At 41.9% G+C, this 20,525-nt stretch overlaps 1 protein-coding gene across 1 annotated transcript; it reads right to left on the bottom strand.

Moving 5' to 3' along the window:
• Positions 1 to 1,334: 1,334 nt before the first annotated feature.
• EPHX4 (epoxide hydrolase 4) lies at positions 1,335 to 18,549 on the bottom strand. The gene is made up of 7 exons (XM_038144973.1): positions 17,686 to 18,549; positions 14,706 to 14,791; positions 11,141 to 11,298; positions 9,008 to 9,136; positions 6,813 to 6,916; positions 5,737 to 5,885; positions 1,335 to 2,265 (listed from the first exon to the last, which is right to left on the bottom strand). The coding sequence occupies exons 1-7, from the start codon at positions 18,349 to 18,351 to the stop codon at positions 2,031 to 2,033; spliced, it is 1,527 nt and encodes a 508-aa protein (XP_038000901.1). The 5' UTR covers positions 18,352 to 18,549; the 3' UTR covers positions 1,335 to 2,030.
• Positions 18,550 to 20,525: the final 1,976 nt, after the last annotated feature.

Genomic DNA, 20,525 nt, shown 5'->3' with positions numbered 1-20,525 from the left:
CTTGCGTTCCCTGCTGGGGGTGGGGCCTCACCAATGGGGCGGTGCCTCAGCCGGCCGAGCGCTGTGCTGCCTGGAGTGCGCCCCCTACCGGCCGCCGCTCCGCCCCGTACTCCACCAGCGCCGTTCCCGCACAAGAGGGCTGTTCCCGCACAAGAGGGCTGTTCCCGCACAAGAGGGCTATTCCCGCACAAGAGGGCCGTTCCCGCACTCGAGGGCCGTTCCCCTACTCAAGGGCTGTTCCCGCACTCGAGGGCCGTTCCCGCCGTGAGAAGCCCGAGCGCAGCGCCCTCGTGTGAGGGGCCCGGCGCTCCTCGGGCGCCCCTGCCGTGTGCACCTGCCGCGGGGAAGGAAGCGGGGCGGGCTGCGGCTTCTGGGCGGCCGCTGCTCTGCAGGAATATCCCTACTCCCCAGCACTGTCTGTCTTGCCAAAGCAAAACTGCTGCACAGGCGATAGAAGTCTCTCTGTGCCACCTCCTGAGACAAGGGAGAGCCTTTCCAGCTTCATAGTGTAAGTAAGAGAAGCACATAACCGTTTAAGTTGATAAGTGCTGAAAGTATCCAGGGAAAAATGCTTGAGAGGCAGGTACCGGTGGTGGATGGAAAGAAGCAAATTCAACACCACTGTCGTGATCCTGAGGAGACTCTGCTGGGACTTGCTGAAGGGGACGAGAGCAGGTCTCCGGCCATGAGCTAATGCTGGCCAGGCAGCACCGCTTGGTCCTTCCTGGCGAGGGTTACACTGAGGGTTACACTGCACCCACACCGAGTGGGACACAGTGGCTCGAAAGAGATGACACACTTGACACTGTGGGGATGTGTTGGGACTCTCCAGCATCTCTCAGCTCTGTTCTGCTTTAGTGTGGACAATTGTTCAAGCTCAGATGGCCCTGATGCGTCCCTTAGTGGGCTCTTGTTCACCTCTGATTCCAGGGCACTGTGCTTGCTCTGGAGAGGTGGAGAGGGAGGCTTTGGAAACCTGATAGGCAGGTGACACCTATTCTGTGGTCTCGTATTTTTGTTTCTTTTCCCATTGTAGTTAGCATGCAGTTTTCTTCTCCCCTGCCATCACACGCAAGTTAATTCTACCTTTAGTGTCTGTAATCACTGCGTCGCTTCCTCCGGTAAACACAGGAACCTGGCAGCAGTTCTTGGAGACAAGAACAGTCGTTGCTGATATAGGAAGGATAATGCCAACAATGAGGCATTATTTTCAAAAATTGACAACAATCATAGCATGAGTGTCTGGCTGAATACCAGACACTTCAGCTATTCAAACCCAGTTCTTAGCTTCAGCAAATCTCTACATAGGAAGTCAGAGTCTTGTAAGAGTCCTGTAAAGGGAGTCTTGTAAGTTGCATTTTATTAGACAGAGGTGGATTTGATACATGTTATATCTTAATTTTCCATTGTTCTTGTTCAGACATGTGGAGTGTACAGGTTTCCCATTTTTTAGTCAAGAAAGAAAAACACATTGCGCAAAGCAGCTGCATTCAACAATACAACAAGATACGGATCATTATTCACTTGAAGACTAGAAACGTACCCAGAAAATTATCAATCGTTCAGTATGCTAAAATATAGATAAAAAGAGTTACTGTTTAATGGTAAAATACATTAAAAAAATTCAGGCAAATCTAGAATGAAAACTTGTGACTTTCTTCAGTATGGCACCACTCTATTGTTTCATTATAAATTTGTAAAAGGCACCACACATTACAACTGTAAAGCAAGGGAGAAAACAAAACCAAGCAACTTTCCATGATTTTCTTTCTGTACAAATACATATGTACTTTAAGGCAGGTGTTTTTATGTGCAAAATACAAGTATACAGGTAAAACCAATGTTGGTATCATATATTCTCATACTCACTTCTTTTAGCTGTACGATTAGTGTCCAAATGTACAGTACGATGAAAACACTTCTCTAACAGAGCTCAAAATAGAAGGCAGGCTGGAAATATGGCCCTGATAACAATTAGGTTTTAAATCCGAAGAGCTTTTATTTAGACCCCTTAAAACATGTACAAACAGTCATTCTCTTTTTCTTTTTGTCTCTTCCTTAAGAAAGGTCCATATCAACTTGTTTACTATGTCAGGTTGATCCTGCTGGAGCCAATGACTGGCTTCTGACAAAATAGTTAATCTGAAATGATTTTTAACATAAATCCTTGTAATTTCTGCCATCTCAACTTCCATAAATGCATCTCTTTCTCCCCATAACAGCAGGGTTGGCATGATGACTTCATGGTGCTGCAGAGGTAGGCAGCTTTAAAAATAAAACACATTTAATTAGGTATTATTTTAATAAAAAATCACCAAGACATATTTCATTCAATACAGCTTTTGAAATCAATGCAGTGAATCTCATTGTAAAGTTTCTAGGTGCCACAATATCTTCTACAAGATCAAAAAACCACTGTGACTCCAAGTTCTATCAAAATGACCTATTTAAACTTTCACTAATTTTTTTCTTAATACAATTATTTAAAATCAGTAATTTTATTCATATTACCTCATATTATAGACATTATGAAAGATGCAAGTGGCTAGTATAAAATACTTTTCAGCATTAACCTATCAGAGTTTATTCCAGCACATTTCAAATATGCTAAAAAAATTATCTAACCTTGAATTGCTTACTTTTAGCCACATACAGAGACAGATGAGCTGTGACTATTCAAACTAGATTCCATCTGATCAGATACAAATCTTTATTATATTAATGCAAAAATAAGATTAGTTTAAACCAGTAATGTCTAAAAAAGGATCTCCTGAATAAACATTTATGACATATACAGATACTAGTTCTAAACTTAGGAGTTAGTTAAGAGACTGTGCTCTGTAAGATGAGCAAGACAAAGGTGACATGTCTTAGTTTAAAATAAGACAAAGAAATTAAAAGTTTGAAGACATTCTTCCTCTCTACTTACATGAAAAATCAAGAAATGTTAATAAAAGATCACTTTAGGTAATAATTTCATTTTGATTGATGATTACAAAAATTCTTCAAATGGCCTTTTTTACCAGTGGATTTAAATCTCATTTTGCAAACAACCTGACCTCACCCACTGAACCACAGCTTATTCACAGAACCAATTTTAAAAATTCATAATCTGGTATCTGATTCCGTGCATTGAGACTAATCTCTTTACCTTTTACTCCAGTATCCTGGATCTCTTTACTATTAACGTGTGTTTTTTCACTACTGTAGAGTTTACTCTTTTGTGCCGTGCAAGGTTTGCAGCCTCACTTAGGTAAACTCTATCAGGCTTTTTACAGGCTTTTTTCCACAGGCTTTTTTTGTCACTTTTCATTGCCTACTATATTTCTGCTCAGCCTGGAATATGGGAAATTATGTAATTCCTGAAGTTTCCAGAAATCGCCTATAATAACAATTAACGCACAGATTTCTCATTTAGAAAGGGAAGTTCCATTTATGAAATATTAAAGTCTTTGAAAAACAGACTCAGACCTTCATACAGCATTGCTATACAGTTTCTCTGTAAACAGTGAAGTACTTCTTAACTGTTACAAGAGAACTAATGCTATTTTCTAAACACATGGTGTATCAGAAGAAATTCAACTTCCAGCTTCTTACCAATCTCTCTTAACCAAGCATGATAGAAAAACTCCATGGATTTATTCTCAAAGTTTGTATTCCATGCATAGTGAAAGGGATGACCACTGTGCTATTTATAAAAATACGTGCTGGTGATGCATGGAAGTAGGTTATTTGAATCACCTCTTTGGAAATAACATTCCAGAAAAATTAGGCTCTGAAGAATGAATCTCCAAGCGGATAGTAATGAGTCAGAGCCCTTTAACACGTAGGTCACCAGTATCAGCCCACTGGGAGTTATGGTGATTGCAAGTCATTAGCATCCAAGTATACGGATGCTTAATGACTCAGATGAGAGAAAGGGAAAATTCCAATCCAGTTTTCATATTTAACGATTCCCATCCCATAGGGTGTGACCATCAGAACTGGTGGCAAGAACTGAGTGACTGATCTTTTCGTTCCAGTCCAAAGCCTGCTGCACTGTGGCTGATAGCACCTAAATAAGATTCTCTGAATTCAGTGCAGGTGTACTTTCATTAGAAGAATAAAGCAAAGAATGCACAAACATACACACAAAACACACAGAGGAAGTAACAGCTGAGAAGATACTTTCTGACTTATAACTGATACTACACTTTATTTTTGAGTCTGAAAAGGGCTGAAACAATAGTTTAAACGTTCACAACTCTTCCATTTGTCTGTGACTCCCAGAGCAGTCCAGCTACCACAGGCACGTCAGTGCTGCTGTCAGAGGAGCATCTGGTTAATGTGCACACGCAGTGGAGCGAGGTGCTGCGGCCGATGGAACGAGCAGGGCTCGGGGCGCTGGCGCCTCTGCGCTCCTCATCAGCCCTGCCCGGGGCTGCTGCAGGCCCGAGAGCCGCTGGGCAGGCAGGCAGCCCCGTGGCCCTCGGACACCCCAGATGATGCCATCGGCCGCTCCCTGCTCAGCTTTAAATCAGTGTGCTGTTACCAGCACAGCTGTCTCATTTATTCCCCGCTGCCAGCCATGCTTGGGGTTAGCTTTCTGCTTTTTTGTTCCAGTTCTGTCTCAGCCTGTACAAGGCAGCACCTCGCTCAGGCCCCTGTTTTGCTCACAGTGCTTCCCCTGATGATTGCTCTCCTGACAGTGACAGCGTGGATGACACAGAAGGAGCAGTAAAGGTGGCAGTAAATTTGGACCATGGAAAATGAGAAGTTATTCTACTTCAAACATCTACTGCCTGAGTTTAGGGAAAGAAGGGAATTGCTGTTTTAAAGGATATTGGGAAGCTGGTCTTTTGTTAGAGAAGCATGCAGGACATTTATCACTGCTGAAGACTGGAGATGGTAAATGAAAAACAAATTCAATGCCACTCTTCTTGATACAGTCCAAGTTAGTGCTATAAGTAGAATATATGCAGAGTTACGACCTTCTGGCCCTGTTTTTGGTAGGTAAAAAAGGGGGTGTCTGTCTCTAAGGCCAAGCCAACTCCTTTCAGGAAAGTTAAAACCATTAGAAAGCTGTTTGAGAAAATAAATACTAGTCTTGCAAAAATATTTCCTATTATGATGCTATCTCTGTTTTACTCTATGAAAGGAGTCTGCTAAGACCAATAAAGGAGCAAAAAAACCCCAAACCCAAACCAACTTAGGTTAGTTTTAGGCTTAGTTATTAAAAAAACCTCTCCCACCTTTCTGAAAAACAGAAGTAGCCTAAACACAATAAAATTGTGCCAGATATGGTCTTGTAAAGTTACAAGTAAGGGTAACATACTTGAATGCCACATCATCTAGAGTAGTATTGTATAATAATAAGCTCTTGATAGATATTATCATAATATGAATTGTAATGCAAACAATTAATCGATGTTAATTTTTAAAGTATTATTTAGAGGTGGATTTTTGGGATTGCCATGGGGGCTATGAATGAAGAAGAGTCTTTGCTTTATTAGATTTTGAAACAAAGATTTTCCTTTCATGCACTCTGCTTATTTTGCTATTTTGTGTGGACACCCTTCAGAACACACCTGGCCTCTCCTCACTGCTTGACTGGGCCTGTGCCCACCTGGTGAGGCTTCAGGAACACACCTGGGGGTTTTCCCCTGGCTCAGCAGCAGCAGAGGAGCCACAGCAACACTTTTGGGCTCCGGGGGACTCTCTAGAATATTTTCCTTTGCTTGGGAATGTTATACTGACCTGAAAAGAGTTCTGTAATGGTTAATGGGTCCTGTTAATGCTCCGGGTTGTGAAAAGACATAGAGATAAGCTTCAATATCCTCTGCAGTTAATCTGCAGCCTTTCCTTCCAATTCCAGTGGCCTGGCTGGTGAATAAACTTTTCAGAACCTACAAAAGCAAGAAGAAAAAGCTTACGTAAGATAGCTAGAAAGTGTAATTTCTCTCCTTCAGCAGGACACATCTTTCTAAAATCTGTTTATGCATATTTATAAAACCCATTTATGTTCAAAGTACAATGAATGGTTCAAATGAGTTTTTAGGGAGCTATGTGTAAAGCACAAGGTAAACATCTCTAGCATAACTTATTCCAGAATAATCAAGTACAGAGAAATACCAGTATTAGCAAGTTACAGCATCCTGACCTGCTACCTGTGACAGGCAAGTGCAGGCCCATAGGTTTTTTTGGGATGGACCCCAGCAGGTGGCAGGGCAGGAGGGAGGATGATTCATGACCTCCTAGCTGGCTGAGCCCTGGGTGTGCAGCACCAGGAGCTGTGCTCGGGGCTGTTGGTGTGTAGCAGGGTATCCTGCCCTGTTGTCCTTTTCTATCGGCTCCTACTCACGTTTAAGGTTACACAAGGGCTTGGCCTTGGCTTCTGGGGCACAGTTCATCACCTGGCTGAATGCAGTGCCCGGCCTCCCACACTGCCTGCCCCGTAGCAGGCTCTGAGAGATAAGAGGGTGTCCCACTGCACACAGGAACTTCAGATAAGTCAGCAGGAACTCCCCAGGCACCAAGAGTGTCCCACTGGTATGGGCACAAGTGAAATCAGCTGACTCTCTAGGTGGAGTAATGCACTGCAGTGCTGGAGGTTAAAAGTACCTCCCTCTGCACCTCCCAGAAATGCAGAAGTAAGAGTTAATCTCAGAGGCTCTATGTACTGGTAAGCTACTTCATATAAGGCTTAAGAAGAAAAATCAGAAGGCTCCATATTTCTTCCAGTAATTATCACTACATCAGAAGGATCAGTGGAGGTGGCAATTATTCCATTACTCACAGTTACAGATATAAACAAGAGCATTCATTTTGCTCACCTTGAAATCATTTAGTGTAAACATGAATTCAGGAAACCATGGCATTTGGAAAAAGAAGTAGTAACCAGATTTAATCAATTGTGATGGATGTCGTAGAATGTATTCTGAAACAAAAATGTCCATGAATTAAAAATGAAAACTGATGGCTCAAACAAAATTACTAGTAATATTACCATTTTTTTAACTTAAAGGAATGTTTTAAAAATACTATATTAAAGTATGCTGTGTGACAAAAGATGATTATTGTTTCAGGAGTAAATATATGATGTGGCCATTAAAAGATACTTCTTTTATAAATGTTAGTAGAAACAGCCAGCAAAAAAAAGTTTGCCAAAGATTAGGTGAGGACAGCAGTACTGGAGAGTTTAATTGCATGGTAGTTTTTCACTTAGAGATCTATTTGTGTAGCTAGTCCAAAGCATTTTTTTCCAGATAAAAAGGCATAAATAGGTATTTCTCTCATCAATGATGTGATGCACAGAAATCTGTAGATGATGATCCACTGACATTCTAAAGACTGCATCACTACTGTTCAATGAAGTATAGAATTTTTCTGTCAGTGTCTTTTTGGCAATTTCAAGAACTGTGATCAAGATTACATGGAGTCACTTTTCAAAGATTTTACAGTACTTTTTAAAGACATAGGAGCACATATAGCAAAAGAAAATTACATATATCTATATCTATCTATGTATCTATCTATAACAAACTTGCATTGACTGGTTTTTTAAAAATTGTAAATCTGTGTCTCCAGTGAGTTTCAAGAGCCAACACTGACATTCAAATACCTAACTTCCTCAAAGCAAGCACACAATGTGTGCAGGTACTAGGAAGTCTAGAACTTTTCCTTTACAGGTGCAAATTTAGGAATGCAAAAACTACATTCCCAACGCAGGACATATCTCTGAAATATTAATTCTGACAGTGGATAAAAATGGTTTTTAAGCCAACAGAAATTGAAGTGGTAGCTATCTTCTAAAGTTTCATATCTTATACATTCTTAAATTGCATTATCCATTATATTTTTCCTGATGGACCATTGTCAGCACTGATCACTTTCCTTTTCTGTACTATTTAAAAATGGTGTATTTTCTTTTAATCCAAAGTAGAATACATTTGATGTAAGGAGAATTCATTAAGTTATAGAACAGATTTTGTAGTTCAACAAATATGCAAACAAATACTATAATAAAATGCAATTATCTTCTCTACAGCCTTGCTCCTGCTCTCATTGAAAACACTGCAAAAATCTCCTGCTTGCTCGTGTGGAAAACAGACCTCTCCATGGGTAAGTGTGGATTTACCACCTGGCAAAATGTTCTTTAGTATCTTAGAAAGGTGCCCCAGAACACTGGGAGAACAGCAAGTATGGATGGTGTGGCTGATCCTACAGTATAAGGTCAGATTTACATTCAATTGAAATGAAAATTAAAGCTCTGCTGAATATTCTCAGCTATTTATGGGGAAATGGGGTGACTTTTTAAATGGAGATAGGGTAAGGCCAGCAATTGAAAAAATTCAAATTAGTGAGATGGTACTTTCCTTTTTAATTCTGAATGTTGATATAAATCCTTTGAAATGTTTTGTAATTCTGGGTAGTAGACAAACTCAGCTCTATCACACAACAAATAGTGAAACAAGTCCTGTTTCAGCAAAGTACTGGTATATTCCTGAGCATCTGTTAAGTAGCCTGGAAAGACTTCTTCCAATGAATATTGTACCAGATCACAAATTGTCACTTGTCACCTAAATCAGGATGTAATTCTAATGTCTGATTCACATTCCTACAAAGACAGGCTTATGCAGATTTAATAATGCAGTGCTGCCTTTACAAAGTGTAATACAATATACACCCCTCTTTGGGAGTTATTTCCTGATATATGTAACAGTGATAAACAGTGATAAAATGCAACAAAACAGATTCATGTGTTTGAAAATTGCGTTTGTGGACCCTCAAGGATTAAAAAAAATCTGTAAATTTTGTTGCAAGCATTCTCACTTCCTACAAGAAATTGATTTTCAGAAGTCAAATAAATACTTGATCTCTTACTGCTTCATAAAATACAGTCCAGATTTTGAGAGCCATAGAGTACTGGCAGCTCATCTACTGAGGCAGGCTGTTGGTTCTCAAAGCAAACACAATCATGACCGAAATGCAGACACTTGGGATTAACAAAGACTACTGTAAAACTTACCTGTAAATACAGAAGGATGAGGGAAATTAACCACAATCAGCTTAGTCACCATTTCAGGGTAACATATGGCCACTAACCAAGCAATCATTCCTCCCCAGTCATGACCAATCAACACACACTTGTTGTATCCTACCACATAAACACAGAGACATGCTTTTATTTCAAAGGAATTGGTATCCACAGAAATCAGCTCATACAATAACATCATTATTGGGCTGAATAGGTGGTTCAGCACATTTATTAATGTAACTTTAATACTGAACCACTTCCATTACTATCAGAAAAAACAGGGCACTGTTATAGTTTAAAAATTTACAAATATGTCAAAGTATTTAAATGAACTTCATTAAACTTTAACTCTACTACCTCCATGTCACCCTAAAGTCACTGAATATGCAGATGGCCACCTGTTTACATCTTGGCCAGGGCAGGGTCAGATAGACAGTGCAGTCTGCAGTCATTGTAACACACATACATTTGCTGTGTTTAGGGAGTTTGGAATTTGAAGCTGCAGACAAGAAGACTGAGCAATCTCCTGAGCACCTCTGGAACAAAATTAATCCTAATGTATTTCTCTGAATATGAGAGGTTATCTAATCACTCAGTGGCATCATTATGGAAAAAGAGGGCATTATACTTAGTTGCCATATAGAAAGCATGTGTAAGCACTCTCACTTATATACTTAGGAGGCCTGTAGGTTCTCTCCATAAGCTGTTTTGTTGGCAATTTTTTAAGTTCTGGACATTCACATACTTATTCTGTCATCAATAAAAATTGTATTTTAGCAGCAATAGAAGGGCATGGGCAGGACAGTGACCAAATGTTTTGAAAGCTTAACACTCCTTCTTTAACCACTGCTGGAAAACAACATACTCCAGTTCCAGTGTCAGATACCATCACCCTCCCGACTGAGGACTGGAATGTTGAGCACACAGACTACAAATGAAACATATAAAAGCCAAGATGTTTAGAATTCTGACATAAATTTGGACACAGTTGTCAGAGAAACTTATAAACCCTCTTGGATAGAAATCTCTTGGAGTGCTTTTGATATAATCAAGTCCTCCAAAAGAATTTAACTTGGGATTAGGACAAACAAAGATAACAAGGCTCTGAAGTGATTTTCCCAAAAAAATTTAAATCCCTCTGAAATTGAATTATGCTGAGAGCACTTCTCAAGCATAACCATGGCATTACCATGGAGATTAACACAACCAGCAAAGGCTGGAAAATGTCAACACTGCATGAGGACTGCCTGCCCAATATTTTGCCAATACTCAAACATCACAAGCAAAGCAAATCCAAAATTCAAATCTCAGAACTTGAATCGCTGCTTTATTATTTCTCCATATGAAATGCAGTAAGTTCTTTTACTATGGCTAGAGTATCCAGGGAATTAAAATTACTCAGAGAATGACAATCTAATCCCTTGTGTTGAACAGGAACACTTCAAACTGAACTGGAGGGGTGAATTTTGCACTTCAGCTCTAGACCTTTACCCTGTATTTGCCACAGAGAGCAGTGTGTCCCTTGTTCTCCCTTCTGCTCTCTGTTGTGCAAGACAGAGTGATTCAGCTCTTGAGAACTGATAGGAGTAGTATGTCCAGAGGGTGGTATTTTCAGAGGGTTGGTTTTTTTTTGCCAATACAGCAGATGTACTCTCACCATCTCTGTAAAGCCCACAATATTTATTATGTCTTGTTTGTGCAAGAAGAATGTCATCTGATATAAATTCCTTGGTCTGCAAGTGCTTTAAGACTATAACTCAGAATTTTTGAATATTTTCCACTAATTGCAAGTGGTTAGGAGGAAAAACTTCTTAGGGAAAAGGACCATAGGTTTGTACTGCATTTTACAGCACACAGGAATTTTCTTTTCAAAACTCCTGATGAAAAAATCATCTTCACATATTGCTTATACAGACATACACATTATAATTAGAAAACAACACTTTTTCATTTATAATTGTCCAAATAATATTAGTATCCTTAGATTTATATCTATACACCTCTGCAATGCATATATTAAAAAAAACTAAACAAAAAAAACAGTGCTAGATCTTTATGTGGGTTTCTTTTCCTAGAAAATCAAGTAATTTTTGAGTCAAGTAGGTTTTTCTTCTACTAACGCACCTAGAGATTCCAAAATATCCTTTATGTCTGCTATCAGGCAATCTAACTTGTAATTTTCTTTGTGAGGAGGAGCATCTGTTTCTCCATAACCTCTCAAATCCAAGGCCACCACTCGATATTCACTTTTAAATTCCCGCAATTGATGGCGCCAAGAATACCTAACAAAGGGGAAAAAAAGTTAGAGTTACAAGGTCAAGCAGTATGATACCAAAAATGCACTCAATGCTTTTGCACCCAAATACTTGAGGGTAAACTAGCATGGCTTTGTTTGCTATGAGATTCTTTTTCCTTTCTGTGCTGTGCTGATGGTCCTTTGTGGCTGCAGTAGTTTTGTGCTCCTGTCTTGAATCTACCAGTAATAAAGTGCAGCTGCCACAAAGGGGACACAGCTAGAGCCAGGGTTTTTCAACAATTCCTGGAGTCTGGCACAGTCCCTTCGCTGCAAAGGAAGCAGGCATAAACCAGAGCACAGGGAGGACTATTCTGTTTTATCCTTGGAGCCATAGTAGCATCAAAAAAGTCAGATCTGAAAAGTTTTCTCTTCTCCCTGGCTTACTCACCATGTTTGCATTTGTTTTTCTATTTGGAAAAAGAATGTCAGATAATTCATACACTAAATAAACCAAAGAAAGAAATCCAGTTAATAGCAAATGATCTTGGTGAAGTTGATAGCATTTATCCTGTGTACACTTTCATCTGTGTCTCTGTACCTGAACTGTTGCAGAACAAGCTCTCTCAATATGTTGTTACTAGACAAAGTATTTCATCCTTGGGTTTCTGTGGAAAAGAGCAGTAGCATTTCATGCATCAAAAGGCACACAAAGGCAAGAACTCAGGCAAAGGCCTGGGCTATTTCTCACTCTGTATGTAGTGGCTGGATGTGTGTTGTGAAGCAAAAATAAAAAGAAAATGATAGGTCTTAACCTGCAAGAACTACCTGTCCTTCAGCTGTTATTGAAACCAAATAAATTTTAGAATAGCCAGTACCAAGACAGATGTAGTCTTATCTTACACTGTACTAGAAAGATGTATGAAAAACATGATCCTTCTGGACATATATAACAGTGACTGCATCCCTCTGTGCTAGGATCTAGCTTTTACTTCTGCTTGTTTCAACAGTTTCAGATAAAGGATATGTAACATTTGGATATCAGCGGTTGTAAGTGCGATGCACAGAATTCTACCTTAATCCAAACAACATCTGTATCAGACCATGGCCTCTTCCACTTTACCTTTGCCTCCAGCCTGTTAGGGACTTTGAACTTAACTAAGGTTACAGGAACTCTCAGTGATATGAATCTGTTTTCATTGAAACAAAACAGTCAGAAGATTTTCATCTCAGTGCTATATAATGCGAAGGCAAGGCTTAGCTGAGATCTCTGGGAATGAATTTTTTACAGGCGTTATATAATGACTTGGAAGCTGAATTTGCCATGGTAACTGTTGCAGCTATTCTATATACTTCAGTAAGAAGAAAGAACCAGGCCCATAAATACATAAATCAACTATTTTTGTTTTCTGAAGATGTTTACAAGCTATTCTCATCCTCTGTTTTCACAACAGTCCATCAATCTCCAAAGGTCTGACCTATCAAACAGGTAGGTTTTATATTCAAATAAACCCTTTTACCCCATATGATATATAACTATTGGACAAATGCTTGGCAAGCAGAATGTGGAAATGTGAATGCCTCCATGTTCATAAGGTTGAATCTATTTTGAGACTTTCTGATCATATTTTTCCTAAAGGGCAAGTAGTATAAAATGTAGCAGCTCACACACAACTTTTAAGTACTCAGCTACCTCAGCACATTATGTCCAGTTTCAAGTATTTTATTATTGACCTTTCACAGTGTATTGATTTTCAAGTTCTTATGCACCTAAAACCCTCATTGGCTCTGGTGTGTTACATTCTTTAGTGATCTGTCACCTTCAGACATTCTCTATCACTCTTACTGGTCAGTATTGTCTAGTTATATTTGTCCTAGTTATACCCTTGAGACATTTGAAGGCAGAGGATTTATTAAAATTAAGAACTGTAATTGTGGGTAATATCCTTTTTGTTTTCTTAGACAAACAATACAAATGTGATGCTGCTTTACATTTCTCTTAAACTGTGGTTATTTTATCTTGTGCTATCAGAACAATCACTATCGCCGAATGAAAAAGTACTCACTGAGTGAGTGAACAACCTAACACAAATATTGGTAATATGATTGGTTTACAGACTATTAGCATGCAGTGTTCTTTTTAAAAACAGTGCTAGAAACTCTTGGTGGTCCCAGTGACCTACATAACAGGTTTTTTATTCATCCCTTTTGAATGGTCAGACAATACAATCCAGTAGCTGCCACTTATAGCATGACTCACTATTCTAAATGGTAAGATAAGACTGATATTTTAAAAAAATAATATACCTAATCTCGGTAGAATATGTATATAAAATGCTAATTTCTCCATTGCTATTCCCCCATAGGGGAAATCAGCTGTAGTCTCATTGCCTGTGTTAGAATTTGCTGTATGCAAGATATGCGTAATGTTTGAATAGAATATGCACTGGCCCATCTAACTGTCCTTTCAATCAAAGTTTACAGCTTTAATAATTTTAGATAGCAATTTATTACTAGAAAAATGTCCTTTGAAAATTTAACTTAACAGAAATGTGACTCTGTCCCATCACCCTGAAGGGCATTAGTACCCAGGGGAAATTGCTGAGGGAAGAGAACTGACCTCTCTTCTACTTGGGTCAGTTTAGCATGCTATGACCTGAGTACAGATTGGAAGATCACAGCTCCAGCAGTGGCCTCTAGCCCCACAGCTGAGTTTGGTAAGGAAAAGGATCATTTACCTTGCTGTATTTCTGGCACTAGTACTCTCCTTATTCCCTTGGTGTATTTCCTGTGCAAGTTCTGTGCATGCTTCACTAGTTAAACCTGACAACGACAGTCTGAGCAATTTGGTTAAATCACTGGACACATGACTGCTTTTCATTGTTATAAACAAACATTTAGGGCTGGGTTTGATTCATCATTCATCTTGTGATGAACTAAGAATAGAACCTTTTTCCCTGAGTAGCATTCTGAAATTAGGCTGCACAATAGCCTATAGAACTCATAGTTCTTCCCCTCCCCTAGTTAAAAATGAATGTGTAGTATTTTTAATAAATGGAGCAATCCTGATTGCACTTAACATATAATGGCTCCTTATTTTAACACCCTCTGCTACAATTCATAAGTCTAGCCATATAGTACAAGTACTATCCAAATAGGAAATTTGTTTAAAATTAGCAGTTCCTTCACAAAGCTTGCAGGAAAGGGTGCATACCTGAGGAAAAATGGATTGACAGTACAAAAAAAGATGGCTGGTTTGTGTTAGTCTGAAGGAATTCTTTTGTGTATGCAGTTAAAAAAAATGTTTCAATGGTTCATTGCCTACTGAAACTTCATGCCATTAGTATTCATAAATACATATAAGGGATCACACTGGGGATATTTAAGCAGAGGTTTTCATCCTTGGGTATCTTATGCAGCCTCTTTTATAATGGAAAATGGTGAAGGGTTTTTTACCAGAATTCTGGAAAGCCATGAAGCAGCAACATGAGTGGTTTGCCCCTTTCTCCAGCAGCCACATAGTGGAATCGTAACCCTGAATCCTAAAATAAGAGAAAAAGAAGTGTGTTTATTGCCGCATAGAACTGCTCCTTTGGGATTTGAGAATAATGATGGTTTCAGACCATATTCTAAGAAACAATATATTGCACATAAAATAATAGCAAATTATCAGTTTTGAAGCTGAAGCCTTCTTTACTTCTGAGATCAGGTACCTGCTACACCTCGGCAATGCTGAGTATCCCACACCCTGCACACCCACCACAGCTTCCAGGAAGGACCATTCCAAATAGCTGGCAGGCTGTGCCTGTGTGCCAGCCCAGCCCTGAGCACACAAACACTTCTGACAGAGCACTGCCTGGCACAGCCACTGGGAAATGCAGGTTGTTGTCACAGCAAGCACATTGCTTTCACACTGACACCAGTCATGTGCTTTATAGAAAGAGTTTAAAATGCAGAATACTTTAAATGCACTTCCAGTCTTTCAGTTAGCTGGTAAGATTATGCAACTATTTAAAACCATCACATTGCATCCTGGCATGATAAAGGACCACGTGGATTCTTAATAACCAAAAGCAATCAAAATTAAGTAACCAGAAAGCAAGACATATTTGCTAGTTTTTATCATTCTAGGTTTCAGATTCACTTCAGAAAATTAAGCTTCAATGTTATAATCTTCTTTCTGCCGTGTCAATAGTCAGTTTCTGATGCAACTTTTAAGGAATTGGGTCTTATGAGAATTACAAGCAGGCAACTTACTTATTGTGGAAACTGAACACTGAAATGCTTTTGAAGCGAATGGATGTACACAAGCTTACACTGACTGAAGGTCAATTCCAGTAGAATTTAAATAAACTGTGAATATGACCTAGAGTTTTACTGAATTCTGACACAGAAGTAGATACAGAAGTTGGGAGTTAGCTCACAAAATACTGTTTAGAAGTCATGTGAAAGAAACTGCAGGAAGAAGGGTTGTACAGCTCCTGAACAAATGTCAAAGCCTGCACTGTCTCTGCTATTTCAAAAAAGAAAAACCCCATGCCTTTGCTACACATCAAGAGCTAATATCAGGGCAAGGATCGCAAATGCATGAAAAAAGTTTTTCTTGCCAAAGATGCTTCAAATGCTCTGAGATATCTTTACACTTGTGAGTCACTAATGAGCTCCAAACCCATTAACTTATATCCTTGTTCTTGAAAGGGTTCTGAAGAGGGAACTATTTGGATTTTTTTTTATATTTGCTCTGGATATCATAGGGACTTTTTCTCAGTTTTGCCCCTAATTACACTGATATTTCACCTCTGGGATGCCAATGAACTTGAAGTCTCCAGAGGTAAAAATAAATTCCTAGTAAATTTTGGGGCCATTACATCATCTGTATCATTCTCCATATCACTCTGCCTTTAATCCTTTTATATTTCAAAAAGTAGAAGTTTCTCAGTCTTCTTCCACAGTTTCTCATTTAGTGAGTAATAGGTAAGCCCTCCTCCATGCTGCTTCTTTCAGTCAGCGTCCTCTTGGGATTTACCCTCCATGTTTTTATTCTAATCTATTCATTGCTTTTAAGGAACTCCCTTTACTCCTGAAAATTCTATTCCCACTTGTACAGCAGCAGTTTAAATATCACATGGCCCAAACTAAGCCCATCCTGGACTTTTTCAGTTGCTGCTGTTCCCTTTTTTCCAACCCCCAGAACAGACACAGGATGTTGCCACCTTTCCCAACACTGGCTGTTTTATTGAAATCTGAATGGATTTGTAGGATATATGCATTTGGAAAGTAATCCATTAGCCTGCTGTTATTCAACAGCAAGAGTTTCTTGTTTCCTGAAATGAGTGATCGACTGTCATATTGACAGCAATTTGATTTGCCCCCAAATGCTCTTCTGTTACTGTCATAGCCCTCTCACTTCCCCAGCAGCCTGTTCATTTACTGCTTTGTGGTACAGGAAAAAAAAGAACATGTCATATGAGTAAAAAGCCCACACATGCCTCCTAATGATATTAGCAAAAGAAAACAAGCAAATCATGACAAAATGAGGCTCACTAATTTATACTAGTACTGCCTGGCACAAAACCATCTGCACAGACCCCTGGGAACAGAGAGCTTTATGCTTATTTTATGAAAAACAGCACTTGACAAAACTTGCTATGCATTCTCTGCTCATCTATAGCTGCAAAAGAAACCTAGCTAATAAAACTTCATTTAGAGCATTCAGTAAAGAAGCAAATCACAGAGACCTGAGACAAGCACAGAAATTGACTGGTGGCTTAAACTGTACAACCTGAGGGACAGCAATTAGCTTCTTGCTCTACGTTTTCCCTGTAACAGTGATGCGCGAAACAAGCTCCCTGGTGCAACTGGGCAAACCGTAAACAGCAGAGAGAGCAGAGGCGGTGCAGGGAGCGGCGGTCTTCGGGATGCCCGGGGCCGAGGAACCGCTCACCGCCCACCCAGGGCTCCGTACCCGGGCCGGCCGGGCACCGCGTCCTCCCGGCCTGAGGCCCCGCAGCCGGGCCGGGCACGGCACCGCTCGCCGGGGCAGCGCAGGCAGGTGCTGGATGCACGCAGCTGTGCGAGCCCGCAGGGCAGGGCAGAAGGGCTGTCCGCGCAGCCCGCACAGCCGGGCAGGGCAGGCAGGGGCGCCGTGCACAGCGCAGCCCGCACAGCGGGGCAGGGCAGCAGGGGCGCCGTGCAGAGCGCAGCCCGCACAGCGGGGCAGGGCAGCAGGGGCGCCGTGCACAGCGCAGCCCGCACAGCGGGGCAGGGCAGCAGGGGCGCCGTGCAGAGCGCAGCCCGCACAGCGGGGCAGGGCGGGCAGGGGCGCCGTGCAGAGCGCAGCCCGCACAGCGGGGCAGGGCAGCAGGGGCGCCGTGCACAGCGCGGGGGTGGGTGCCTGCGCGCCCAGCGGGCCCGCTCCCCCCGCCCGCGCCCTCACCTTGATGCGGACGTAGCAGTGGGTGCCCAGGGAGGGGTCGTTGAGGCAGGCGGGGGGGTTCTCCCGCACCACCCAGCGGAAGGTCTCGCCCGGCCGCCGGCCGATGCTCCAGAGCAGCCGCAGCCCGGCGATGCAGGCGCACACCCCGCAGTAGCTGTAAACCAACGCCCAGAAGAGCAGCGCCCGTGCGGCCACCATCACCCGGCGGGCGGGCGGAGGGCACGCAGCGCCGGGTCTCGCCATCGGGCCCCGCCGCCGCCGTCCCCGCCGGCCGGGAGGGGCTCGGAGCGCCGCCGCCGCCAGGAGCCGCCCGAGTGGAGGCACCGGGAGCGGCGGCGGCGGCGCGCCCGCCCCGCGGCCCTCGCCCTGCGCCGCCGGGCTCAGCGCCGGGCTCAGCGCCGGGCACAGCGCCGGGCTCAGCGCCGGGGACAGCGCCGGGCACAGCGCCGGGGACAGCACCGGCCGCCCGCACGTCCCGGGCACGAGGCCCGGGCGGTGCCTCGGGCGCGGCGGCGCTGCTGCGGGGGTCGCGCCTGCCCGCGCAGGGCTTGGCCAAAGAGGGCTCTGCTCCCCAGATATTTGGCGGTGAAAGAGGGAGAAGCCGTCCCTGGGGCGGCGGGGCGCGGCTGTGTCACCTGCGCGCTCCGGCAGAGCCGCCAGACACATCGGAACGCGCTCGGAATGTCATTGGGAGCAGCGGCCGCGGCCGGCGGGCCGCCCCCGCCGCCGTGCCTGCCCCAGGCCCCGGTGGCGATCGCGCCGCACGCTCCGAGCGCGCCCTTGAGCGCCCTTGCCTTATTGCCGTGCCAGAGGTGGATAACTGCAGGCAGGGGCTGTGTGCTTGCAGCGTAGTGTTTTTCAAGTCTGCGTTCTTTCACTGCCGTTTCACTATTACCCATTTAAAGGTGATTTTGTAAACGTATTTACAATTTTAGTTATTCTATGCTAATGCTAGTGAATATTTCTTAACAAGATAAATCACCTAAACTTAAGTCTGTATCGATATCTCAACTCTGGAGGGCTGACAGAGGCTGAACAGTCCCTGCCTGTCCATTAGTACATCACTACAAGTCTACACCAAGGAGTCACTGTCTCATACAAGACCACAGATGCCAGGGTAAGAAGAACATCTCCAGCCTGTCTCCTACTAACCTACTGATATGCAGGGTAAAGGGAAATTTAAAACTAGAATGGCTCACGTAATCCAAAACTGTAAGTACAAGTGTAACTATATGAAGCAACTGATTTCACAAGTTGTAAAAGTGCATTATAAGAAATTACAGTTTATTAGCTCTAGAAGATAACAAAATGTGGACATGGTACATGCTGACTGCCAGAAAAGTATAATGAGCTTATATGTCAAATCCTGATCTAACTCACTGCATGGCCTGCTCACCTTTACTCCTAGATCCTTTGCTTCTGAGACTAGAGGATATGGGCAGGTTCAAGAGTTTTGGAAGCCACATGAGAGTCACAGCTCATATACAGGCCTACGTGCAGCTTCTTGCCATTTGAAGAGAGCAGGGTTGCCAAATTCTATGAAAAACAAAATTTGGTCTTGGTCCAGATGAGTCTGTAGGATTAGAACTTTACTTCTGAGAAATACTTTTGCTCTGTCCAGCAGTGCGAGTAGAAGCTGGTACAAAGACACCATCCATCTGTTAACTCTAAGATGTGTGATTCAATGAGCTCGTTTTAAAAAAATTGGATAAGCATGTATGCAGACAGAATATATATAATTTTTCACTCTGCATGGAACACAGCTTGTAGATTACTTTTGTCTGTAACATACCAAATGCTTTCTCCTACTTGTTCTAAATTCAGACTTACAAATACAGACACTGATGTTGAATCCTAGGCCCAGTGAAGGAGGTGACAGAATTAATGCTGGTTTCAATAAGGTCAAAATTTTTCCTTTTTTAGAAAAATCAAATAAAATTAACTAAATCAGCAGAAAGGAATGTTATAAATAATGGACTGTTACGGCACATTTATGAATTTAAAAGTTTAAACAAGTTTAAGCCCTAATATGAATTTATTTTCTATTACTAAAGATAACATTTTACGTAGCTGTAAAAAGCTTCCAAGGTTGCTGTTATCTATAACACAAATGAAATACCGGTGACCTACGCCAGCTGCCGATGCTGAATAACACTCTTCATGATCTCTGCTCCTTGTCTGAACACAAGTCTTACCAACTTAAGGTCAGGAGCTTTATCAGTCTGCTGGGGAAAGAGGTGCAGGGCTGTTTAAGGCTCCCTCATTCTCTTGGGCAAGAAGAGAAGGAACATCAGATGCGGATGATTCAGTTCAGACACCGACCTCTGCAGACTCCAGTAGGATTGCATGAATCATGCCTACTGAGCCTGAGCTTTCCCTTCGTGCTCAGATTACTCACACTGCCAACCCTAGGATTAGCATACAGCTAATTTCTTATGCATCAGTCTTTGTGCTAATGACCTTTCTTGTAGGGAAGAAGCCTTTACGACTTCTCAATATCAGACTAAGCAGCAGCAGAATTTTCCCTGAAGTGCACCTCAGTAAACCAGTGACCCAGTTAGATAAATTAGGAAGTTTGGCAGAAGCAAAACAACCAATGCTGTTGTTTATATCATGGTAGCCATCAAATTTCTTAATAAACCAGTAATCAGAATTAATTACTGCATAACATTCCCTAAGAAAAATTGGAAAACACATTTGAAATCCTGAAAATGACCACAAGCTTTCACTTGCCTTCAAAAGAAGGTTGATGAAAGATTCAGGCAGGGCAATCAGAAAACTCCTGTAGTCATCTAGAATACAAGGATGAATAAAGATAGAACCATGATGTGACTTGTTAT

The sequence above is a fragment of the Motacilla alba genome, chromosome 8 (assembly GCF_015832195.1).
Source record: "Motacilla alba alba isolate MOTALB_02 chromosome 8, Motacilla_alba_V1.0_pri, whole genome shotgun sequence".
Taxonomy (NCBI): domain Eukaryota; kingdom Metazoa; phylum Chordata; class Aves; order Passeriformes; family Motacillidae; genus Motacilla; species Motacilla alba.
This window is presented reverse-complemented; position numbering and strand designations above follow the sequence as displayed.

Bases quoted from the DNA above. Each gene is read 5' to 3' on its own strand.
- EPHX4 (XM_038144973.1), bottom strand. From the start codon at position 18,351: ATGTGTCTGGCGGCTCTGCCGGAGCGCGCAGGTGACACAGCCGCGCCC. The intron at 5,886-6,812 runs GTGAGCAAAATG...TTGCTTTTGTAG, and splicing joins TTACACTAAATGATTTCAAG to GTTCTGAAAAGTTTATTCAC. The intron at 2,266-5,736 runs GTCAGTATAACA...TTATTTTTAAAG, and splicing joins CATTACAGAACTCTTTTCAG to CTGCCTACCTCTGCAGCACC.